Here is a 26,593-nt window from a genome sequence, read left to right on the forward strand (position 1 = left end):
TAGAACCAAGGGAACAAGGAATGTTTAACCTGAAGAGGTTTTGTTTGCTAAGGAGAACTTTAAGGGATTCTCCCAAAAGCTAGGACAGAGAAGAGACTTGTTTTCAGTGGCCTCAAGGGGGCAGACTTAAGATCCATGGGTAGAAGTGAGAAGATGGATTTCAGTTCAATACTGGGATAGCTAGAGAAATATGCACCTGCAAAAGGGGCTGGTAAGCTTGCTCTCACTAGAAATAGCTCTGAGTTTTGGTGGGTGCATTGTGTAAGGAGCTGACTAGATTGTGAGATGCTTCATTCAAAAAACGCTGACATCCCATCTAGCTATATTACTCAATGATAATAGTAACTTTCAGAATCATTCTTCTTTCTAAAGAACCAAGTTTTGTCTGTTTTTTCAATTATTTTTCACAGCAATCCAAATTAAAGGTAAATTAGCAATTATCCATGTTCAAAGAATCCTTTCATACATTTCATACATGTGATTAGATAGGACCAATATGCATTCTATATATATTTTTTGATTCAAAAATAAGATACTAACAGTAAGGTTTTTCTTCTACGGCAGCATGCTAAGCACTTGACATGCATTTAATCTCATTTAATGTAAATTTAATGGGATAATGCTGTACAGAGACATTTTTAAGGACAAGCATTTTAAACTATTGTTTGAAAAGAAATCTACAGATGTTTCTGTGCTCCAGGATCATACACAAGAAAGGACTCTTGTCTAAGCCAAGACCCAGTATAAGATTTTCCTAAGCATCCAACTATTGGTGTGAGTGCATGCTCTGGCACCATGGAAGCTTACTTCTATTCAGACTTTCATTAGGTAAATCCAGATATGAGGTTTTATTCCTGTTTGACAGGCAGGAAACGACAAATCAGTGTCTTAAGGGATTGATAAAATATGTAATTAGATGCTATCAATCACCATAAAAGAGCCTGCTTTTTCTTACATCAGATAAAGGTGCGTTTAGTCTACTAAGAACTTTCCAGTTCAAATTAAGCATTAACTCTCTAAGGTCACGTGAACAGTAAGCAGTGCTACTCGAACTCCTCTGCTGGGAAATAAAATAACAGCATTAGGCAGGGAAAACTTGTGAGGCCATGAGCAGACCTGGACTCCTAATTTTCCTTAACACTTTGGCCTGGACACTTCTTGTTTTTTCACTTCAGTAACCTCATTTGCAAACTTGGGGGAAATAAATTAAATGATATATTAAACTCTTTCCCAGTCTAACTTTCTCTAAACCTAAAATCACAAAAGGAGGTCAGGAGAAAAGACTCTTAGTTAGCAGACTACATCTTGACATTTCTACCAGCTTGGTGAAGCAGCAGGGAAAGAGCGTGCATCCATTCGTCAAGGCTGGAGGGCAAAGGCCCAGAACTTCCTAATTGATATAAGCAGATTCTCCTTTTTTTATTATTATTATGCTTTAAGTTCTGGGATACATGTGCAGAACGTGCAGGTCTGTTACATAGGTATACATGTGCCGTGGTGGTTTGCTGCACCCATCAACCTGTCATCTACTTTAAGTATTTCTCCTAATGCTATCCCTCCCCTAGGCCCCCACCCCCAAACAGGCCCTGGTGTATGATGTTCCTCTCCCTGTGTCCACGTGTTCTCATTGTTCAACTCCCACTTATAAGTGAGAACATGAGGTGTTTGGTTTTCTGTTCCTGTGTTAGTTTGCTGAGAATGATGGTTTCTAGCTTCACCCATGTCCCTGCAAAAGACATGAAGTCATCCTTTTTTATGACTGCATAGTATTCCATGGTGTATATGTGCCACATTTTCTTTATCAAGTCTATTCTTGATGGGCATTTGGGTTGGTCCAAGTCTTTGCTATTGTGAACAGTGCTGCAATAAACATACGTGTCCATGTGTCTTTATAGTAGAATGATTTATAATCCTTAGGGTATATACCAGGTAATGGGATTGCTGGGTCAAATGGTATTTCTTGTTCTAGATCCTTGAGGGATTGCCACACTGTCTTCCACAATGTTTGAACTAATTTACATTCCTACCAACAGTGTAAAAGTGTTCCTATTTCTCCACATCCTTTCCAGCATCTGTTGTTTCCTGACTTCCTGTTTTTTTTTTTGAGACAGAGTCTCACTGTGTCACCCAGGATGGAGTGCAGTGGCACAATCTCGGCTCACTGCAACCTCCACCTCCCAGGTTCAAGCGATTCTCCTGTTTCAGCCCCCAGAGTAGGTGAGACTACAGGCGTGCCACAACTTCTGGCTAATTTTTGTATTTTTATTAGAGACGAAGTTTCACCATGTTGGTCAGGCTGCTCTCGAAGTCCTGACCTCAGGTGATCCACCCACCTCAGCCTCCCAAAGTGCTGGGATTACAGGCGTGAGCCACTGTGCCCGGCCTGTTTCCTGATGTGTTAATGATCGCCATTGTATCTGGTGTGAGATGGTATTTCATTGTGGTTTTGATTTGCATTTCACTAATAACCAGTGCTGATGATCTTTTTTTCATATGTTTGTTGGCTGCATTAATGTCTTCTTTTGAGAAGTGTCTGTTCATATCCTTTGCCCACTTTTTGATGGGGCTGTTTGTTTTTTCTTGTAAATTTGTTTAAGTTCTTTGTAGATTCTGGATATTAGCCCTTTGTCAGATGGATAGATTGCAAAATTTTTCTCCCATTCTGTAGGTTGCCTGTTCACCCTGATGATAGTTTCTTTTGCTGTGCAGAAACTCTTTAGTTTAATTAGATCCCATTTGTCAATTTTGGCTTTTGTTGCCATTGCTTTTGATGTTTTAGTCATGAAGTCTTTGCCCATGCCTATGTCCTGGATGTTATTGCCTAAATTTTCTTCTAGGTTTTTTATGGTTTTAGGTCTTACGTTTAAGTCTTTAATTCATCTTGAGTTAATTCTTGTATAAGGTGTAAGGAAGGGGTCCAGTTTCAGTTTTCTGCATATGGCTGGCCAGTCCTTCTTGATTTAGTATTTGTGGGTTTTAAAAAAGGAGTTTCCCAAAATATTCAGTTAAACTTTTAAGTGACTTACGTGTATATCTAAATACATGATCAGTTAATATTTGTCTTAAAGGGGTTTTCTTTGTTCTCTTCTTATTATAGGAAGGTTAAACAATATGCTTATTTATGCCATAGCTTCACAAACAGGAAGGAGGTTTTAAATGGTTTAGTTCCACAATTTGAGTAGATGCATATTTAAAGAAACGTTGTTGCATAATAAATACTGCCTCTTCCTAAAACGCATCATGCCACAGCCAATTTTGGAAAACACAAATATGAAGTGAGTGTATTTTGAAAACTATGTGAATATAATAGATCCTTAATTCATATTTGTGGATTTTATGGGAAATACTTGTTTTCTAAGGCATCTGTCTTGCAAAAAGTCAGTTTCTGCTATGAAGGATGTTAAAGGGGATATGTAGGTTAAATTCTGTTTCTGAGCTTTGCTTCCAGAGTAAACACCCAACTTACTTTTGCCCTAAAGTATTTTATTGTTCTAGTAGAGAAGACTAACAACATATTCTAAACCACTAAGTAATTTATGTAAACTTCGCCTACAAACTATACTTGTGTGACACTAATATGAGCAAAAGCATTTTCATATTTCTTACTACATCATTCAATTCTTGCTCACCCCAATGGAAGTGACTTTATGCCCCTTTAGAGACAATGGAAATTAGGTACTTCGTGATTTCTCTTTAAAAAAAAAATGAACTAGAAAGCTCCAAGTTTGGTGAATCTGTATCCTGGGTATTCCAGTTCCAGTTGTAGCCCTTCCTTCCTATCCATCACTCCTGTCTGCATGTAATTATGCAATACATTGAAAAGATTAAAAGATGGGTCTTGGACTCAGGCAGACCTGGGTCAAATCCAGATTCTGGCACTGCCCAGCCATTGCCCCTGGGCAAGCCATTTTCCTCTTTGAACCTCATTTGTGAATTAAGCTAAAAATAGTCCCCACCCCCATGGGACTGTGGGAAGGATTAAATAGAATAATGCATGAAAAGCAAATAGCAGAATGGTCCATAAATGTTAACCATTGTTATGTTATTATGTAATCTACAAAGTACGTTTAGTTACACTTCATGAAATACTTTCAGTTTTTCAAAGACACCACTAATACATGGGAAATCAAACCCTGAAAATTAATTTCACTTTAGCAGTAAAGTCACATGCTAGATGGAAAGGATAGTATTTCATGAACAAAGATTTTACTTTTGAGATTTGGTCTTACTTTTTTCTTTTTCTTAAGGGAGAATTATCTTGTGTTTTTTGTTTTGTTCTGTTTTGAGATGGAGTCTTGTTCTGTCACCCAGGCTGGAGCGCAGTGACGTGATCTCGGCTCACTGCAACCTTCACCTCCCGGGTTCAAGAGATTCTCCTGTCTCAGCCTCCCGAGTAGCTGGGACTACAGGTACGTGCCACCACACCTGGCTAATTTTTGTATTTTTAGTAGAGACAAGAGTTACACCATATTGGCCAGGATCTTTTGCTTTCTATAGCTTCAAAATGTTCTTAATGTTAAGACATTCTTAATACTCTGAACCATATGAATTTGCCATTTTGGTAAGTCACAGACGCCAGATGGTGGCAATTTCACATGGTGCAACCCGAAAGATTTACAAACTATCCAGCAGATGAAAGGATTTTTTTTAGTTTCATTGGGTTTACTGAAGAAATTGTTTGAATTCTCATTGCATCTCCAGTTCAACAGATAATGAGTGAGTGATGCCACACTCTCAAGAGTTAAAAACAAAACAACAAAAAAATTAAAACAAAAGCACACAACTTTCTCTCTCTGTCCCAAAATACATACTTGCATACCCCCGCTCCAGATAAAATCCAAAGGGTAAAACTGTCTTCATGCCTGCAAATTCCTAAGGAGGGCACCTAAAGTACTTGACAGCGAGTGTGCTGAGGAAATCGGCAGCTGTTGAAGTCACCTCCTGTGCTCTTGCCAAATGTTTGAAAGGGAATACACTGGGTTACCGGGTGTATGTTGGGAGGGGAGCGTTATCAGTGCTCGGGTGAGGCAAGTTTGTGAGTACCCAGATGGAGACATCCGTGTCTGTGTCGCTCTGGATGCCTCCAAGCCAGCGTGTGTTTACTTTCTGTGTGTGTCACCATGTCTTTGTGCTTCTGGGCGCTTCTGTGTTTGTTTCTGGCCGCGTTTCTGTGTTGGACAGGGATGACTTTGTGCCGGATGGCTTCTGTGTGAGAGCGCGCGCGAGTGTGCATGTCGGTGAGCTGGGAGGGTGTGTCTCAGTGTCTATGGCTGTGGTTCGGTATAAGTCTGAGCATGTCTGCCAGGGTGTATTTGTGCCTGTATGTGCGTGCCTAGGTGGGCACTCTCGTTTCCTTCCGAATGTGGGGCAGTGCCGGTGTGCTGCCCTCTGCCTTGAGACCTCAAGCCGCGCAGGCGCCCAGGGCAGGCAGGTAGCGGCCACAGAAGAGCCAAAAGCTCCCGGGTTGGCTGGTAAGCACACCAGCTCCAGCTTTAGCCCTCTGGGGCCAGCCAGGGTAGCCGGGAAGCAGTGGTGGCCCGCCCTCCAGGGAGCAGTTGGGCCCCGCCCGGGCCAGCCCCAGGAGAGGGAGGGCGAGGGGAGGGGAGGAAAGGGGAGGAGAGGAAAGGGGAGGAGTGCCTCGCCCCTTCGCGGCTGCCGGCGTGCCATTGGCCGAAAGTTCCCGTACGTCACGGCGAGGGCAGTTCCCCTAAAGTCCTGTGCACATAACGGGCAGAACGCACTGCGAGGCGGCTTCTTCAGAGCACGGGCTGGAACTGGCAGGCACCGCGAGCCCCTAGCACCCGACAAGCTGAGTGTGCAGGACGAGTCCCCACCACACCCACACCACAGCCGCTGAATGAGGCTTCCAGGCGTCCGCTCGCGGCCCGCAGAGCCCCGCCGTGGGTCCGCCCGCTGAGGCGCCCCCAGCCAGTGCGCTCGCCTGCCAGACTGCGAGCCATGGGGCAACCCGGGAACGGCAGCGCCTTCTTGCTGGCACCCAATGGAAGCCATGCGCCGGACCACGACGTCACGCAGGAAAGGGACGAGGTGTGGGTGGTGGGCATGGGCATCTTCATGTCTCTCATCGTCCTGGCCATCGTGTTTGGCAATGTGCTGGTCATCACAGCCATTGCCAAGTTCGAGCGTCTGCAGACGGTCACCAACTACTTCATCACTTCACTGGCCTGTGCTGATCTGGTCATGGGCCTGGCAGTGGTGCCCTTTGGGGCCGCCCATATTCTTATGAAAATGTGGACTTTTGGCAACTTCTGGTGCGAGTTTTGGACTTCCATTGATGTGCTGTGCGTCACGGCCAGCATTGAGACCCTGTGCGTGATCGCAGTGGATCGCTACTTTGCCATTACTTCACCTTTCAAGTACCAGAGCCTGCTGACCAAGAATAAGGCCCGGGTGATCATTCTGATGGTGTGGATCGTGTCAGGCCTTACCTCCTTCTTGCCCATTCAGATGCACTGGTACCGGGCCACCCACCAGGAAGCCATCAACTGCTATGCCAATGAGACCTGCTGTGACTTCTTCACGAACCAAGCCTATGCCATTGCCTCTTCCATCGTGTCCTTCTACGTTCCCCTGGTGATCATGGTCTTCGTCTACTCCAGGGTCTTTCAGGAGGCCAAAAGGCAGCTCCAGAAGATTGACAAATCTGAGGGCCGCTTCCATGTCCAGAACCTTAGCCAGGTGGAGCAGGATGGGCGGACGGGGCATGGACTCCGCAGATCTTCCAAGTTCTGCTTGAAGGAGCACAAAGCCCTCAAGACGTTAGGCATCATCATGGGCACTTTCACCCTCTGCTGGCTGCCCTTCTTCATCGTTAACATTGTGCATGTGATCCAGGATAACCTCATCCGTAAGGAAGTTTACATCCTCCTAAATTGGATAGGCTATGTCAATTCTGGTTTCAATCCCCTTATCTACTGCCGGAGCCCAGATTTCAGGATTGCCTTCCAGGAGCTTCTGTGCCTGCGCAGGTCTTCTTTGAAGGCCTATGGGAATGGCTACTCCAGCAACGGCAACACAGGGGAGCAGAGTGGATATCACGTGGAACAGGAGAAAGAAAATAAACTGCTGTGTGAAGACCTCCCAGGCACGGAAGACTTTGTGGGCCATGAAGGTACTGTGCCTAGCGATAACATTGATTCACAAGGGAGGAATTGTAGTACAAATGACTCACTGCTGTAAAGCAGTTTTTCTACTTTTAAAGACCCCCCCCCCCCATCAGAACACTAAACAGACTATTTAACTTGAGGGTAATACACTTAGAATAAAATTGTATAGAGATATGCAGAAGGAAGGGCATCCTTCTGCCTTTTTTATTTTTTTAAGCTGTAAAAAGAGAGAAAACTTATTTGAGTGATTATTTGTTATTTGTACAGTTCAGTTCCTCTTTGCATGGAATTTGTAAGTTTTTGTCTAAAGAGCTTTAGTCCTAGAGGACCTGAGTCTGCTATGTTTTCATGACTTTTCCATGTATCTACCTCACTATTCAAGTATTAGGGGTAATATACTGCTGCTGGTAATTTGTATCTGAAGGAGATTTTCCTTCCTACACCCTTGGACTTGAGGATTTTGAGTATCTCGGACCTTTCAGCTGTGAACATGGACTCTTCCCCCACTCCTCTTATTTGCTCACACGGGGTATTTTAGGCAGGGATTTGAGGAGCAGCTTCAGTTGTTTTCCTGAGCAAAGTCTAAAGTTTACAGTAAATAAATTGTTTGACCATGCCTTCATTGCACCTGTTTCTCCAAAACCCCTTGACTGGAGTGCTGTTGCCTCCCCCACTGGAAACCGCAGGTAACTACTTGTAATTACTGCCCATGACTTAATGTAGAATGATACAAGAATGACATGCACAGATTGCTTAACCCTTTCATTTGCCTTTGAGTCTGCTGCTGCAAAGCTGCATCTCTCCTGACACTTGTGCCCCAAATCAGTTCTGCCTGCTCTTAGTATAGCTCAACTCTCCCTATGGTTATTGTTCTGTGTTGTTACCTCAGAAACACTGACTCACAGAAGCGGAGTTAAGGGGATATGTTTTTTTCTCTCCACGTGCACCCACCACCCACCTTCCAGTTCTACTTGTTTCAAAACTGTTTATATTTCTGTCTTGGCCATGTGTTACAGTGGAGCTCTTTGTACTGCATCAGGGCTTGGCATTTTAGGGATAAGGAAGATGTTCTTATGAGGAAGCTACTCAAACATGGCCCCGTAATTCTGAGGGAAAATTCAGAAGGCATTGGTCATGGGGAGAAAAGCTGGAGAACACATAACTGATGGATACCTCATGACCTAGAAACAGAATTTTAACCCCTTTTCCTTCTTTCCTTTGGTCCCTGTTTTCTTCTCCCACTGACTCTCCTCGATTCAGTGTAAACCAAGGTTCTGAGTCTTAGCACTGTTAGCATTTTGGACCAGATAACTCTTTGTTATGGGGGCTGCATCATTGTATGTGTAGCACCTCTGGCCTCTGTTCATTAGATGCCAATAGCACCCCCTGCTTATAACAAGCAAAAATGTTTCCAGACATTGCAAAAGAGCCCCTGAGGTGCGAATTAGCCCCTGGTTGAGAGTCACTGGTAGAAACTGTAAAAATCTCAGCAGATACATACATTCTTTCTAATGCAAGCACTTGATTGCACAGAGCCTTAGAGAGGGATTTTCACAGTTCACCTAGGCAGTAACAGACCCTCACCAGCACTCTTTCCATTCCATCATGCTGCCTTCTAAACTTGTTTTCTAGCTGCCCAAATAGTGATCATGAAATGTTAAGAAGGCTTTAAGTCTGTACATGAATTGTTTGAGAGGGTTTATCAATGGAGGTGAGGCCTGTGGGCCATGACTCCTGTTTGTGAAGAGATTATAATACTGTCAAGAGGCACGTTAGGGGAAATCACAAAAGTAAACACATTTCTTCTCCCAGCCCCTTTCTATTTTTGCCTGTGTGTCTGAGCCAGAGCTTGGCCCAGGTTTGATGAAGTGGATCGTCCTCCTTGGCAACGCCAGGCTAGAGCAGATCAGCCTGCAGGGTTCATTGCCATTTCACTGGCTCATGAAGCTGACTCCACTCCCCTCTTCCTTTCTGTCGCAGCCAAGGTCCCCAACCAGAAAAGCATTGGCCTTCTCTGCTTCCTGTCAACTCAATGATGGGACGTTTGGGTGAGCACTGAGCTATCAGGAGAGTGTTAGGCGCCTGTGATTTTGGAACATGCCATGGCAAATTGGAGAATGTGTGTCATTCAGTGCTTTTACTTTTTTCCAAGGGTTTTCATACCTATTGAAAACCCTTATTACACATTATCACATTCTCCTTCTACTGCTATTATCACATTCTCTTTCTACTGCTCTGGTCTCCACACTCAGAGATTTGGGCAGCTTCTTTGGCTAATATTTATGCTCCCTGTAGCCTCATAAGATCTCAGACATGGAAGAGCCCATAGAAAGTATTTAACATCTGATGAGACTGAAACGCTGTGAGGTGAAGGGCTTGCCCAAGGTAAGCAGCCAAGGATGTCAGAGTGGGACTCAAGCCAGGGAACCCAACTGCTATTCCAGGAACTGCTGCATTCTCTCCACCACATTAGCATTGCGTTCTTTCCTCACCCTCAACTGGGGCTATAACATAACACATTCATTTCAGCCAATATATTTTTCTTTTGTTCTTAACACAAAATTTAGAGCATAAACAAATAATCTGCAATAGAGACAAAAGAAATAATTGTTCATTTAACTCAACAAGCATCCACTAGGATATCTTCTGCATTTAGGGAAGCTGGGAGATTCCTTAGCTCTTTATAACTAGATGTCGGTGTTGTATATATACTCTTTTGCCTAAAGGAATGTCTAATGTAATTTCTGTTAAAATTCAGGTATTAATGTTAATTCAGATTCCCAGCTAAAAGGAGAGTTTAACCATATTCACGTTCCTTTAGGAATACTGTAGACACAAGAACCTTGATTAGTTTTAAGGGTCCTGATAAGCAAGAGTATGCTAGGCATATCTTAATCCTTTGCTTTCTACCTCTTTGGTGTGTTGCTTTGTTTCTTTTGAGGGGTTGGCTTTTGTCAGTGTCCCTTCGTCTCTCTGTTTGCTGACATGCTGGCCACCTAAGGTTTGTGTTGTATTCCTCATCGTGAGTTTTTTTTTGCCTGGACAGCAAGTTCTCAGAGTCTGTCAAATAAGAAGAACTTTTTTCTAAGATGCAAGCTGAGAGGTGTGAACAGTGGCAGGACAGGGTGAGCCTCCCCACTGCAATAATTAATGGGATAAAGAATCTGGAGAAAGGGGAGCTTGAGAATAGGAACTGTCTTTACATGATTCTTAGAATGTTTCTTATGGTGAACCTATTGCCAAATGAAGCCTAAACCAGAATCAGTCAGAAAGTATTTATGGAGCACCTACTGTATGCAGCATGAGAAAAGTATAGGTTTCCATTTCTGCCTTTTGGAGCATGATATTAAGGATACTAAGCAGATACCTTTTATGGAATCTTACTAAAAGTTAGTGACTATGTTAGACACCTGTTAGGCGTTATGTCCTCACAACTGTATGATGTAGGTAGCATACTTGTCCTCATCTAACAAATGAGGGAGCTGAGGCTCAGAAAGCTTCAGTAACTTTCCAAAGCCATACAACCAACTAGTTGCAGAGTCAGGACGAGAACCCAGGTCTCTGTGATTCCAGGATCCATGGAGCCTAGCACCCAGGCAAACCAGGAAGCAGCACGAGGTAGCTTAGAATCTGTGCCAGAACAAGTGTAAGAACTGGAAATGCAATACTTTGTGGAGAGAAGAGGGAGACTGCTGTGGGTTGAGGCAGGGAGGAATGTTCCCTTCCAAGCATGTGACTGCAGGGTTTCTGGGGACTGACACAAAAAACCAATCACTGAAGTGCCTAGTTTGCTTCTCCGAGTCTTTGTTTTGTCTTCTCATCAGAGAATCAGACCAAAATGGAAAGAGGATATGAAACTCTAAAATGAACACAGCAGACTAAAGCAGAAACACAGGCTGCCCTACGTCCTGGCACTCTTTCTCAGCTCCAAAGTTGGGAAGGCCTCCTAAATTAAGTGGGTAGCCAGACCTTATGGAAATTTGATAGGCCTGGGTAGCCATATAGGTATGTTGTCCATCTTGAGCTAGCATTCTAGAGCAAAGGAGATGATTTTCTGACAGCAGAGAGCAAGGAAGCTTAATATGCTTTGAATGATACTTTCCATTGACAGTATAACCTCTACTAAATTCAGTCTGTGCTAATCCATACTTCACTGACAGTGCAAATATAATTTGAAGGAGGGATTTTTCTAAATGCGTAAGAGAACAAACTTCCTAAGCACTTTCAAGAACTTGAGAAATTCTGGTGTTTTGTGAATAATAGGAGGCAGGGTGAGGTGAAAAGAGCCCCCCTCCAACCTCCCACCCACCATCCCACTCTCTCTCTCTCTGAAGTTGGGTGAGGCAGTTTTCTTCAGCCGACTTCCGTTTACTCATCTGTAATTTGAGGCCAGTACAGGTGGTATCTAAGCTCTGCTCCACTCTGAATTTATACAGTTGTTAATTTAGAGGCTAGATATAATCATTTATATTTCTAATTAGAGTTGATGACATTTGCCATATAAACAATGGTTGAATATTCTGAAGGTTGTCAGCCTGCAGAAGAGAATGCTGTGAAGTACTATTTGGTGCATGATCATTGCTTTTCAGTATTAACTTGGGGGGGGAAAAAACAGATTTCTCGGTTCTGCATGAATACAAGAAGACAAGCAGAACTTTACAGAAAGGCAGATTCTAGCTCGGGTATAGGAAGACTTTCCAAAGAGCGAAATAAATGATCTATCAGAATTGTGAACCTCCCGTTTTTGGAAGCATTCAAGAGAAGCCCAGATGAAGCTCTGTTCAGGATGAAGCACAAGGCCTGCACTGAGCAGGAGGCTGGGCTAGGCTCTTTCCAAATCTGTGATCCTATGTCCTTGAAAACAGCAGACCTGAATGTTCTTAAAGTGTATTCAAACCGTTCCCTAATTCCAGCTGGCCTTCTCCCCAATTCCTCTGGATTTCAGAGGTTTCACTGCATTCCTAAATGGGAAACCTCCGGGGGAAATCAGTATCTCAACAACCTTTGGCCATGGGGAGAAATCCAGAAATAGAGCAATAAGGTTAAGCAGTTTTCCAAACTATTAGACCTTTTCATCAGCTGCTCTTCCCATGCCTTTTGCAAATGACCTACTAACTCCCAGAGCGAGAATAATGAGAGCTGCAAAGTCCTCTCTGCAAAGACTATTACATCCTTCTCCACCCTCGGAATCATTGCACTTCCTCTGGTCTTTTTGTCACCCCTACAGGGCAGGAAGGAATAGAGGCAGGTCCCTGGCTAGCACTGGAACACTTCAAAGCTTCTAGCCCCAAAGCCTGGAGACCTGGAGTCTGTCATAGCCCAGCCACTAAGAGTCTGGGTAACCTCAGGCAGGCCACTTCCCTTCTCTAGACCCATTTCATCACCTCTAAAGAGAGGTGCTTTGGTTTATATGGGTCCTCTGTTTCCTTCTTTCTCTAAAATTCTGTAAGATATTAGGAAGTCTTCAGCACCGCACATCTGACTGCATTGCTTTTATTTTTAAAAGCATATTTTTTTCTTTTTAAAAGGATAATGGATAATTATTATAGGACATTTAAAAGTATATGAAAGTATAAAATGAGATAAATCACACTTAATGTCACCACCTAAAGATAACCATCAATAAATTTGATGATGTATACGCTTCCAGTCTTTGTTCTAAGCCTAGCTATACAAATGTACGTAAATATATTTGTAAATGAAAATAGAATTATATTATTTATACTGTTTTGGATCCACTGCTGATACTTTTACAAATGTTCCCTTGAACTTACTTTTATGTATACTGTGATACAGATGTTATAATTCCTGTTTGCCCATTGGCCTGATTTTATAGTGTTCAGGTACGAAAGAATCACCACTCCCGGAGAGTCTGAATCACAAGGTCTGAGTTGGGGTCTAAGAATCTGCATTTTAGCAAGTTTCTCCAGGTTTTTCCAACACAGATTGTCCATGGGCCACATTTTGAGAAATAACGCTACAAAGACATAAACTTTGTATAAATCAGAGAGAATCCCTCCCCCTGCCCCTTGCTAGTGGATGAAAAAGATGTTTCTATACTTGCCTTGCTGAAAGCACACTTTCTGCACCTGGGCTCTAATCTGCTTTCGGAGCAGAGGAAACTAACCACTGAACACCCAGGACAGAGTTCTTTTGACATTGTTGAATGCCTCCTACCCAGCCTGTTGATTTGTGTGAAAATAAGTCTATTCAGGTCACACAGTGACCAATAACTTCTGTTTGGAAAAGTGCAACAGTAGGTTTTTATTCTCATAGAGAGCCTCTTTTGATAATAGTAACTGCTAATAGCTACGAAGTGCTTCTTATGAGCCAAGCATTATAGTTGGCAATTCTGGTGCATGCTCTCATTTAGTATTCACACAATAATATACTATTATGTTTGTCTTCATTTTATAAATAGGAAAACTAAGACTTTCAGAGGTAAACTAAGCTGTCCAAGATCACATAACCCACTGGAGTGAAACCCAGGTATTCTGAACCAGAGTCTGTGTGTGTGTTTTGCCACTAGAATAGGCTGTCTGTCTTTTCTCAGTTGGGGATCAGGTAAGAAAGAAGGAAGGAGAAGATTATGAGAGGTTATTTTTAATGGGTGCATTTTGTTCTAATTCTCCATGGAATCTTCTCAGAGGGGCCTGATTAATGTATGCCCCTTGAGACCAAGGAGCAAGCACTACTGTCTAGGCAGGTTGTGATTAAGTATAAACTAGGAAACAGGATCGTACTTAGAGTCGGCATCTCTGTCTTTCGCCATTATTCAGACACAGTTTAAGTGAGCTTCCCCTGCCAGATAGGAGGGCAGAAGGAGACACCTGGTCACAGCACGATGGTTTGCACTGAGTCAAATCACCACTTTCGGGCCAGGAAGCTCTTGACATCTGGAAATTGGGTGCTCTTGCCATGTCTCTGACAAGGTCTGTGTCAGCATCTGAGGTTTCTCATTAGAGAATATCAGGGTGAGATGGGCCACGACAGAGCCTGTAACTCCTTATTCCTTAGTGCACTGGCTGCAAAACCTGGGCTCAAGGTGGCTGGGGTCACTGGGCAAAGTAGGACAGGGCCCCAGGGAGCATGCTCTCTGCTGGCTTGGTTTATTTTATTTTATTTTTTCCAGTGCTGTGAGGGGAAGACGGGAGTTTTTAAATTGGTTCATATATCCAGGAAAAGAAAAGCGTTTTTAAAATCCTAACAGCAACACCCATGACGAAGCAAAAGTAGAATTCTAGGGAACTCTTGCTTTTTTTTTCAAGCACACCGTACTGATTTTACAACCTAAGGCTTGTGTCCCAAAGCCACAACTCTTTGTAGGGGGAATTTTCTTCATTTCTTCAATTCCATCTCTAAAACTACTGCTTAGTTTTCTTTTTCTAAAAATCCATTTAGATATTTCTAAATATCACAGACAACCCTTATGGTCTGTTGGTGGGTTTTTGTTGCTGTTGTTTTATTTTGTTTTGTTTGTCTGAGAGGTCCTCATGGTTCTTGTGATATGTATTGCAAAAATAAGTCTGTTCTGCTCACAATGTTGCTCACAAACATTCAAACTGGGTTTCTTGTTTCATTTTCCACAATGTCTACAAATCCAAACGTTCACCCAGCATCCTCAATTCAAAAGAATAGACGGTTAACCTGAAGGACAGAGTGGTGCCAGCCTTAGAAATCTTTTTTTAAAGAATTGTGAAGGGGTTAGTTGTGTCAGTTTATGTATGAATTTCTTGATATTATTTTATTTTATGGCAGTTACAGAACACAGAAATGATTTGGGGAAACTTCTGAGAAAATGCGCATTCCTGACACCCATTCTGAGATTCTGAGCTAATAGCATTGTAGTTGCGGGCCAGGAATCCGCATTTGCCACAGCTTTCCCAGAGGATGGTAAAGTGGGTGGTCCAAGGATCACAATTTGGGGCCATGGGAGATCACACTGTCTTTTTCTTTCCTTCCTGCTCTACAGCACAGAAAGTAGGCATGTAAAAGCTGATCATATATGGCTGTATGCATGCACACAAATAACCGTTCGGTCAAATAAGCAGAAGTTGCATTTTCCTGTGTTATCAAATTTAAAAAAGAAGATGAAAACAATTTGTAAATTAACATAAAAGAGGAAGGCGATAATAAAATGCCTTGAGCAACTAGGCATTTAATTAAAATGGTGTTGTGTCACTGACATGGCATTTAACCAGGGATACCTCCAACCTCCCAATAGCATCACTGTCACCTAGACCCTGGCCCTCTGCATGTAAATGGGGAGGTAGCAGCCCAGGAAGAAAAACGAATTTTGCTCCAGTGATAGGTTCCTAGTCCAGTGCTCCTTCCTCCACAACACCTGCCTTGGGTTAAGTCAAATTATACTAAGGTGCATTTGGATCAGTTCACCTAATGCATATAAACCCTCCTTCTTAGAAATCTGAAAGGGGACCCACCCAGCTGCAAAGAAGAATATGACTCACACACATGTATATATACACTTCCACAGATGTACACACCCAAATAAACACACACATAGACTTTTACATTGATGCCTATACCCATATCAGCAAAAATGCACACACACGCATTTTCACATAGATATTTGTACAAATCTAGGTTTTTTGTACACTTCCATATGATTGCTTAAATAAATGTAGGATGTAGACATACTCAGTATATATTGTCCTTAGATAGAACACTCTTCCTTAGATATATACTGGCATAGGGATATTTAAGCAGACTTCTCTGTGTTCCAAGTGAGCAAATATGCCATGTCATGTCATCATGGTCATGCTGATACCTAAGTACACGCAGATTTATATGCTGACCTCTCTCCCTATGTAAGTGTATACACCTTTCATTCAATACCTGTTGATAAGGCTTCGCTGTGTCTCCACCCAAATCTCATCTCTAATCATAGCTCCCATAATTCCCATGTATTGTGGGAGGGACCCGGTGAGATATAGTTGAATTATGGGGGCAGTTTGCCCCATACTGTTGTCATGGTAGTGAATAAGTCTCATGAGATCTGATGGTTTTATAAGGGGAAACCCCTTTCGTTTGGTTCTTACTCTCTCTCTTGCCTGCCGCCAAGTAAGACATGCCTTTTGCCTTCTTCATGATTGTGAAACCCGCCCCCCCGCCCCCCCGCAGCCACTTGGAACTGTGAGTCCATTAAACCTCTTTTTCTTTATAAATTACCCAGTCTTGGGTATGTCTTTATCAGCAGCGTGAAAATGGACTAATATTCATGTCTGTTGAGTACTCATTATATGTCAGGAACTGTTTGGTGCTGAAGATCAGTGGGTGAATAAAAGCAGTTGATCCTTGCCCTTACTAATTCTGCATGTAACTGAAGAGGTACATTTTTAAAGTGCATACAAAAAGGGCAACTATGGTAAGTGCTACGAAGAAAATATAGCACGTTTTGAGGGAATCCAGCTAATTCTGGGAGGTCAGTAACTGTTCTCCCAAAGAAGTAAAGTATCAACAAATACCTGAAGAATGGCTATCTGATGCCTAGAAAAACAGAAGAGGGAAGAACATGGTGCTTAGGGAGAAAAGCACATGCAAATGGCCTGTGGTGAAAGGAGAGCTCTGAGTAAGAAAGATTAAGCAAAGGTCAGTGTAGCTGCTGTGCAGAGAAAGGAAGGGCATATTGGGGCACAGGATGAGCCTGCAGGAGGCAGACAGGGTCACACTGTGAAGAGTCTTTTAAGCTGCATTAAGAATTTGGATCTTTAGCCTTAGAGCATTTAGAAGCCATTGATGTATTTGTAGCAGAGTTCAGATTAGTATTTTGAGAGAACATCTCTGAAGATATGCTTACTTATACAAAAGCATTCTCATATAGATAAGTGCACACAGATGGGTGCATTTGTGTGTGTTTTCTTTTTCTTTTTCTTTTTTTTTTGAGATGGAGTTTCACTCTTGTTGCCTAAGCTGGAGTTCAGAGGAGCAATCTCCACTCACTGCAACCTCTGCCTCCCAGGTTCAAACGATTCTTCTGTCTCAGCCTCCTGAGTAGCTGGGATTACAGGCATGTGCCACCACGCCTGGCTAATTTTTTGTATTTTTAGTAGAGACAGGGTTTCACCATGTTGGTCAGGCTGGTCTCAAACTCCTGACCTCAGGTGATCCACCTGCCTGGCCTCCCAAAGTGCTGGGATTACAGGTGTGAGCCACCGTGTCCAGTCGTATGTTTTCTTAGAAATGCATATAAGTATTCACTCACAAGCTCTGCCTCTCAGAATACATCTCTCTGTATTTACATGCACGATGTATATAAACCTGGTATGTGTTGGGAGGCAAGGAACACCATCCTCATGGGGTATCATTAGGCCTAAGCCAGTCTTGGAGGTGCAGTGGTGGGGGGACTAGGGAAATGATATATCCAGCCTCAACACTCTGCCTTTGTAGCTTCCCTGGGCTTTGCTGCTTGGCCTCATGCATGTGCCACCAGCTCTACTCCCCCTCCTCTTGGCTCAGAGTACCCAGGGACAAGGTGGGGTTTCTTCCAGAACATGATCATTGACTATTCTTGGCCTGGGCAAGGAGGGGAGGATGGGCAGGCCGGGTTACATAAAGATTGCCTTGTGCCCTCTCAGGGTTATAAGCAAAGCCTTTGCCTAGCTCCAAGCCTGGAATACTCTTTGCATAGAGTTGGTAATACTGAGAACTAAACACAAGTAACAATGGGGAAAAATAGAGGTCTTCAGGTCCTGGTGGGGACTGTGGTGGGACTAGAAGTAGTGCATCCCATAAGCAACCACTGCATGCAACACTGGAGGAAGACACAGACAAAGTCCAGTAGGAAAGCCTATTCAAGGCAAGATATCTGTCTGTTTTCCTCATCGCCTTGGCACAATAAACACACATACACACATATTTACACATTAGCAATTTTCCCTTCAGTGGGTCTAGCATCTCACAGCAGAGGAAGCACCGAGTAATTTATGAGCCACGATACTCTGAATTATTTTCCCTCCAATGAAATAGAAGTATATTTACGTACATTTTGCTCCTGTTTACTAGCAGAGTCAGCAAGGGCTTTAACCAGAGCCAGTGATAGTCTCCAAGAGATCAGTAGAAACATTCATGCAGAAGCAAAGGCTCACCTAAAGCCTTACAGGCCATAAATATGGTCCCAAATGATTTTTTCTTTAATTCATTTATTTATTTTTATAGATAGCTCACTGTCTCACCCAGGCTGGAGTGCAGTGGCACAATCATAGCTCACTGCAGCCCCAAACTTCTGGGCTCAAGCAATCCTCCCACCTCAGCCTCCTGAGTAGCTGCGACTACAGGCTCACATCATCATACCCAGCTAGTTTTTTTTTTTTTTTTTTTTTTAGTTTAGTTTTTATTCTTTGTAGAGACAGGGTCTATCTATGTTGCTCAGGCTGGTCTCACCACTCCTGCTCTCAAGCGATCCTCCTGCCTCCGCCTCCCAAAGTGTTGGGATTATAATTTTTTTATATTCTAAAGATTTCTACCCACTGAGATTTTGTTTTCCAATGTAAGCTTAGAAAATGTTTCCTTCCAAAATTAAAAGGAATCTGATAATGTAAGTTGAAGTTCTTTTCATTTTGCTTTAGGCTGTGTAGGAGACATGCTTCTTTTCTCTTTGTAGGTTGCCTTTTTATGCTAGCAAGGGACCAGATCCATCACACTGCTGAAGATCATAACACTCAAGGGGACAGTGTATGATAACATTTCCTCATATTGACCCAGAATTTACAGAGGGCAGTTTGTAAAGGGCTTTTATATCTGCCATCTTGTTTAATCCTCATGACAACTCTGAGGTCAGCGTGGTTGTTCCCATTTCACAGATACAAAGACTGAAGTTAGAAGACTTGCTGAAGGACATGGAGCAATCATAATACATGGCTGGGTGAGAACCTGAATTCAGTTCTTCATGTTCAGGCTCAGAAAATAACACAAGCTTTGCTACACTCTCCTACCCTCCTAAGACTTAGGGCTCTTCTCAATGTATTCCTCTATTTTCTGGTGCATTCTTATCTTATAAAGTCAGGGTTAACCCTCCCCAGCACTGAAGCTACAGCTCCCAAGTTGCAGATAAGCAATTGCCTGCTCCAGGGACAGCCCCAGGATGCTTTTACTGTTGACAAGCCCCAAGCTTGGGTGAGCTCATGTGGTTGGTAAGCAACAGTGACTCTATCAACTGTGGCTTAGATCGAAAGCTCTGAGCCTTTCACGGTCCTTGTGCCAGCCACCAGATGCACCATCACCAAGTCCAAGCAGTGGACCATGTGCTCTTCCCATACCTGTCCTCCTGGCAGCTTAGGCTCTTCTGAGGCTGTTTTTGTTCACTTTGCCTAACTCCTCTTGGGTCAGCGTATTTCTGTGGGAAGACCCAGTGTGATTTGCCCCCATCTCACACCCACTTGAAGCAGCCCAGCCAGTTTTAAGGGCCAGGTTCCACACCTCAGTAAAAATTGCAGGCTCTGGGAAGTTATTAAACTTTTTGAAAATCACTAGTGTTTGGTTGAAATGTTTTATTTTAGTCATAGCAATTAAATGTTCTTGTTTTGCACACACATCTTCCAAAAGAATTGCCTTCAGCATAGGTGAATAGCATACAATGGATTTGGGAAAGCTTGGGGTGAATGACATATACCAACCATAAGAAAAGATTCTGTTGATAATCTCTTCTCCTCTGAGTGTCAGCTTGTCTGTTTTGCTTAGCTTTCCATGCAATGTTGTGACTCATTCATTCATTTAGAAATTTTGAACACTTACATATGCCAGAACCTGTGCTAACTTCTGGGGATACTGCAGTCATCAAAATAGGCATGGTTAATTCCTGCCTTTGAATTTCTTATGGTCTTATGGAGAAGACGGGCAATGAAAAGGAAATTATAAAGAATATGTGGATCTTCTTCCCTAATGCTAACATTTAGGGAAACAGGGTGAGGAATGAGAAATTGGCTTCTGGATTTTGCCAGGAGATTCAGGAAGATATCTGATATCTGTCAACCTTGAACTGGTCTCTATTTATTGCATAAAAATATGATTATTTTCTCTTTAAAAATGCCTCAGGAAAAAGTAGAGTCGAAGGTGGCTCCCAGGATTCTGAATGTCTCAGTTGTGGTCCACTTCCAGAAAATTAAGTCCAATTCTGAGGGTCACATTTTTCAAGGGAAAAAATGCATTTATCTCCCTTCTAAGGTTGCCAAATTTAGCAAATAAAAATATAGAACACCCAGTTAAATTTGAATTTCAGATAAGCAGTGAATATATTTTTCATAAAAGTATGTCCCAAATATTGCATGGAACATATCTACAGAAAAAAATATTATTTGTTTATATGAAATTTAAATGTAACTGGGCATCTTATATTTTAATCTGACAGCCCTAATAAAGAACTATAGAGAAGACAGCGAGAAAACCTCAATTCTATGTCTCAAAATGAATAGCTGGAGGAGACTGGCTTTTTGGATTAGAAACAATGATAGTTAAGAATCTAGATTTATGTAAGGAAGCATTTTCTGAGCATTATTCCCAATAGTATATATGGAAAATAGTAAAAGGAACAGCAGGAGGAAAACAAAAATTGAGGTCAAAAGTTTGAGAGGACAGAAGTTTGGAAAATAAATTGCACAACCAGTATTTCCCTTTTGGAGTTCATATTAGGCAGTAGCATCCTAAAAGTGCTGAGAAGTTTTATAGGAAGCATACCTGGTTGACCTGATTTAACCTGGCTTGCCCACAGAGTTCTATTTATGGGTTTTTGTCTGTTTGTTTTGGTATGTTTGTTTTATAAGGACACCTAGTAACATCGTGCAAACTTACTACTCTGCTCAGCACACTTTGGGGAACGCTGGTATAAAAGATGAAAGGTGTCTTCAAATGTTTAGAGTGTTGCTGGTTAGGGGGGAAGTGGACTTGGTCTTGTAAACCAAACGGTAGAGCTAGGCCTAAATCATGGACATATCTGGGAGGCAGATTTGGCTCCATATGAAGACTAGAACTTTCTAAAAATTAGAATAGTCCGAAAGGTAATGAGCTCCCTGTTCCTGGAGACATTCAAGCAGAAACAGAATGCTGTCAGGGACACTGGAAGAAATTATTGCTGTGTAGAAAGTTCTCCGGGTCTGCTGTGAAAAGCACCTTCATATAAAACATGGACGGGGCCTCCACCAGCAAACTTTCTTTAAAACTATGCCCCATGTTCTATATCCCTTTTGCAGTCTAAGTACCTCCCTCCTTCATCCACCTTTAATATGTTTCCTTCCCATCTAGAACCCAAGGAGATTAGACTTCAAAAGTGAATGATCTTTGTTCTGATAGGGCCCTTTTTATACCCTAGCCCACCTATCTTGGATCATCCACCCTGAGCCTCTGGCAGTGGCTCATAAACTTCAGAGGTAACCTCGAGGTCACAGCAGAGCTTAGTGGCACTGCCCCACATAGTGCCCATGGTAGCGTATAGGATCACCAGGCATTTGAGGCACACAGCATAATGGAATCTGACAGACAATCAAATCCTAACCTTGCCCCTTCCAGAGTCTGTCACCTGGAGAAAGTGTCTTAGCCTCTCTGAGCTTTACTTCCCTCTGGAATAAAACAAGGTAGTGGAGAGGGGGGATAATGATACCTGCATCACAGTATTATGAAAATTAAGAGATTAAGAGGACATCAAGGATCCTGCCAGAGGTCCCAGTACATAGTAGACATTCAGTAAATGTTTATTTAATGTATGAATATGACTGTTACCAATATCATAGTAGCAAACATCCAAAGAAGTTGAAAGACTTCTTTTAGAAATCCACTAATTAGTGTGCCAAGATTTCAGGCCCCTGACAAAGAAATAAGCTGGAAAGTATCTAGATAACTTTCCTTTTGATAATACATTCTTGAGAACAGAAACTAGCACATGTGTATAGAAGGACAGAGTTTTCCTTCCTGCTGTCTAGAAAGAGCACTGGAACTGGGGGCAGGTTGCTTCAGCTCTTGCCTTAAGTAACTCTACAACCTCATCCATTCTGGACTCCAGTGCTCATCTATAAAATTAAGGGGCTGGAGTAGTCCCAGCTACTCTGGAGGCTGAGGCAGGAGAATGGCATGAACCCGGGAGGCGGAGCTTGCAGTGAGCTGAGATTGTGCCACTGCACTCCAACTTGGGCTACAGAGTGAGACTTCTCAAAAAAAAAAAAAAAAAAAAATTAAGGGGTTGGATTCTGGTTTCTTCTGGGTCCCATGAACTGTGCCTTTGAATTGGGTGGTAAACGCAGATATCTAGCAATGCTATTGGTCCACTATTATTAGTAAAGACCACGCCAAACCTAAAACAGTGTGTGTGTGTGCACGTGCATGCGCACGCTTGCATGAGTGTGGACAGGCACACACATGTGTGCACGTGTATGGCAATACACAGAATGCACAAGATGCTTTGACATCACTTAGATTGTCCCCTGCTATTGTGCCTGTTTGCAGGTTTGGCAAATAGACCCCAAATTAGTTGTGAGGGAGTGAGATGACCACTGACTCAGAATGGGGAAAATTAAATTCAAGTCCCAATCCTGACTGTGCTGGCAAAGTTTGCTTTCTGTCTCTGGGGGTGCAGAACTGAAGAGAGCCCCTTGTTTCCCTCCCCATCTTTCATGGAAAGGATTTGGTTCCAGGATCTCCCAGTTCTGTGTCTCTTGGGAAAGTGTCTCTGATCTATTTTCGTTTGAATTTGCATGTTCTCCACATGGATTATCATCTGGCTGACTCGAGTTTTGCTTATTTCTTTTGTTTGATCTGCTCGGGTTTCATAACGCAAGCTCTAAGGCCAATTTTAGCCCTTCTTGGATTATGAGAGTGTCAAAATTAAGATATTGAAGAATTTGTCATGGTTTCAGTCAAGGATACTTGTCTCCTCCGCCCCCACCCTCCCTGGTGAGCCTTTCCACTTTGGCCCAAGTAAAAGCCTTCTCCCTCCCTAGATCCCTCCCTAAATGGAGTCTGGTTTTCACATTAGCTGAGAGGAGGCCCTGAAGTCAGAAATCCTCGGCACATGAGTCACTTTGTCTCTTTGTGCCTCATTTCCCCCATCTATAAATAAGTGGAGTCTCGCACTTTCTCATCTCCCAGTGTTGGAGGGCTCTCCATGGAGGCGGCTTTGTGCAGACCAAGGGCTCCTTCCTCGCTGGCACATCCTGCCTTCCAAGGTGGATTCTCTTGACTATTAGGGCCCAGGGGGATTCTCTAATAAAACAATGCATCTCTCTGTCTCCCGGCTTCCACTCCTGGTCCCCTCCAAGGCCCCTTCATTACTGTCTGTGTGGCCTTTCTAAAACGCAGCAGGTAGCCTTGGCTAAAAAGCCTTCAGTGCCCTGCCGCTACCTTCAGTAGAAAGGTTTCAGCAAATGAGTTCAAAAGGAAGCACGGTGAAAACTGACACAGAGAACTAATAGCACACCCAAACACATGCCAATGTACAGCCTAGATCCATTTATTTGAATCTGTAAGGTGGAAGGCAGTGTTCTGAGAATAAAGGGAGGAATAAGACTTGGCCCCTGTGTCTGAGAAGCTTACATCCTTTTAAAGCTAAGCAAGTATATAAAAATAATAATGTTTTTACTTTTTTAAGTATTGGAAGTACCTTAGAAATCATTGACTTTTCCCAACTGCCCCATTTTACAGTTGTGGAAACCGAGGTCATAGAATTGGTAAATTATGAAGAAAACTGTGTTTCCTAGTAGGTCTCCCTGCCTTCACTCTGCCTCCACCACCAGGAGTCTCTGCACCCAGTCATCTTTCTAAGGGGTGTGCCATCCATCACTCCCCACGCAAAACCTCTCTGTGCCCTCCAATGCAGCTAGACTGAAGCCTGTGATGTCAGTGTGGTCAGATCCCTGCAACCTCAGCTTGTGTTCATGGCACACTGTGCTTCTGCTACCCTGGTCTTCTCTCTGCTGTGTGAACACACTAAGGTTTAACCCTTCCCGTTGTCTTGGAGGGGAAAATTCTCCCAAATATTCAGGCTTCTTTGTGTCAATAAGTCTCACTCAGCTCAAAGGGCACTTCCTCTGGGCTGCCCTAACCCCCACCAGACACCCAAACTAGATGCACAACGCTCGTCACTCTTTCCCATCAGTCTGATTGGATGCCTCTAAAGCATGTACCACTATCTGTACCGCTGCTCATTTATTCATTGTTCATGTTTATTGTTTGTGTCCAATCACTGACAGGAAGCTGCAGGAAGGCTAGGATTCGTCTCTATTTCCAGTGTCTAGAACATAATTGGTTCACAGTTGATGCAGAAAAAATATTTGTTGAATGACTGAACAAACAAATACATATTGAAGGAAATTCAAAAATGCAGGATAGTATAAAAATACAAATAAAAATCACCCATAACTCCTAGTTCTGGTATTACTTTTGTTAAAATTTTTTAGTATTTCTTTTTTTCAGGTCTCTTTTCTATTTGTGTACATATGATATTCAGTATGCATTTAATAAAATTGGGACTAATCTAAATTACAGTTTGTCTCTTGCTTTTTTCCACTTATTGTATGGTATTTACATGTGTTAGGAAATAATGTTTTTAAATGCTATTTTAAGTGTTGCAGAGTATTTCATACACATTTTTCAAAATTAAGCATTTCCCTATTGTTGGACCCTGATAACTTAATTTTTTTTTCTAATTGATCTTCCCTCTCCAAACCATTCTAATAGCACTTGGCTTTTATGATACTTGTGGTAACTGTTCCTAGCTGTGAGTAGTTGGGTAAAAGACATTCATTTCTTTCCAGGAAATATCTATAGACCCATCCTTAATTTTGTACGTTTTCTGTGGTCTCTTTCAGTGGGGATTGACTTGGTTCATGACCCAGTTATTAAGTCAAAGATTTGTGGTTAGCAACGAGTTGAGTTTCTAACATTTCCTGGTTGAAAGATAAACTGACATGAATGGAGGGATAGAGGTAAGTCCCAATCACATTTAATGCAGACTTTTAACCAGGAACATTTTCCTGTTGAAATTAATCAACACTCAGGAACAGAAAAGTAAAGAGTTTCCAAATCCTCATAGACTTATAAAATCTTAGCGAACTGAAAGGAATATTAAAGGTAACTAACTCCCTCACTTTAAGCAGGAAGCTAAGACAGAAGGGGGCACCATCTTGCCCAGAGTCCTACAGCAAATAATGGTGGAGCCAGCCCAAGAAGAGACAGCAAAGCTCTTCACACCTCAGGCCAGAGTCATATCCACACAGATGAACTGAGGTTTTGCTGCATAATGAGTTTCAGGCTGTAGGTGACCAAGTTAAAAGACAGAAATTTAAGTTATAATGTCTTAGAAAAATCTATTGAGGAAGAAGTGTAGTTGATTGTCCAATTATTAAGCTCACTTAATTGGGATACCCTTCATCCTACTCTCCAAATTTTTCTGAAGATGCACCCCATTAGTAAACATTTGTTAACATACCCTTAGTATCTGTGTATGTATTGAGCCCAGATTATACACATACCACTGTAATAATATACTATGTATATTTTTAAACATACAAAAATAAACATTTTACCAGAGTGAAGAAAAACAAAACACAGTTGTTTTATTAATTTTCCTTTATATCAGTAAGTTGTCTTTTCTGCTCCCTGAGGGGCCTGCAACACATTTTGGAAAGTGCTGCACATCATTCTTTTTCACACAAAGGGTCATGACTTATTAGTGAGGTGTGAAATCATTTCAGCAAGTTGCAGCCACCATATTTTAAATGAATTGTCATACAACAGATAAAAAATAATAAATTGATTACAGGTGGTAAGGATGACTGTTGTTTATGGCACATTTTTTCATTTACAATCGTGTGTCACTGAATGACAGGGATATGTTGTACAAACATCGTATTTAATATTTACACGAACCTAGATGGCATAGCCTACTACACACCTAGACTAAATGGGATAGCCTATTGCTCCCAAGCTACAAACCTGTACAGCATGTTACTGTCCTGAACACTGTAGGCAATTGTAACACAGTGGTAAGTATTTGTGTAGCTAAACATATGTAGACACAGAAAAGGCACAGTAGAAATATAGAATAAAAGATTAAAAATGGTACATCTTTACAGGGCACTTACCATCAAGAGAACTTGCCAGTCTGTAAGTTGCTCTGGGTGAGTCATTGAGTGAATGTGAAGGCCTAGGGCATTACTGTACACTGCTGAAGACTTTATAAGCACTGTACTAAATGTATACACTAAATTTGTACACTAAACTTATAAAGAAATATTTTCCTTTCTTCAATAATAAATTAAACAACTTGTTATAACTTTTTACTTTATAAACTTTTTGACTTCTTAAAAATTTTTGACTCTTTGTAGTAACAGTTTAAAACACAAATTGTTTTGTGTTGTACAAAAACACATTGTGCAGCTGTACAAAAGTATATTATTTCCTTATATCCTTATTCTATAAACTTTTTTCTATTTTTAATTATTTTTTTACTTTGAAATTTTTTTTTG

The 26,593-nt window shown here is 42.1% G+C and overlaps 1 protein-coding gene across 5 annotated transcripts in view; it reads left to right on the forward strand.

Annotated features, from left to right (window-relative positions):
- Positions 1-4,249: 4,249 nt before the first annotated feature.
- Positions 4,250-26,593, forward strand: part of ADRB2 (adrenoceptor beta 2) — a 139,195-nt gene continuing 116,851 nt past the window's right edge. For 4 of the 5 annotated variants that reach the window (XR_001717389.3, XM_024356499.3, XM_024356498.3 and 1 more), the window contains exon 1: positions 4,250-7,132. Coding sequence is in view for 4 of the 5 variants with exons in the window: in XM_024356499.3 (XP_024212267.1) it covers positions 5,959-7,132 (1,174 nt within the window). In the remaining variant the exon portion in view is untranslated. 5 annotated transcript variants of the gene reach the window in all.

Source organism: Pan troglodytes, chromosome 4 (assembly GCF_028858775.2).
Source record: "Pan troglodytes isolate AG18354 chromosome 4, NHGRI_mPanTro3-v2.0_pri, whole genome shotgun sequence".
NCBI classification, from domain to species: domain Eukaryota; kingdom Metazoa; phylum Chordata; class Mammalia; order Primates; family Hominidae; genus Pan; species Pan troglodytes.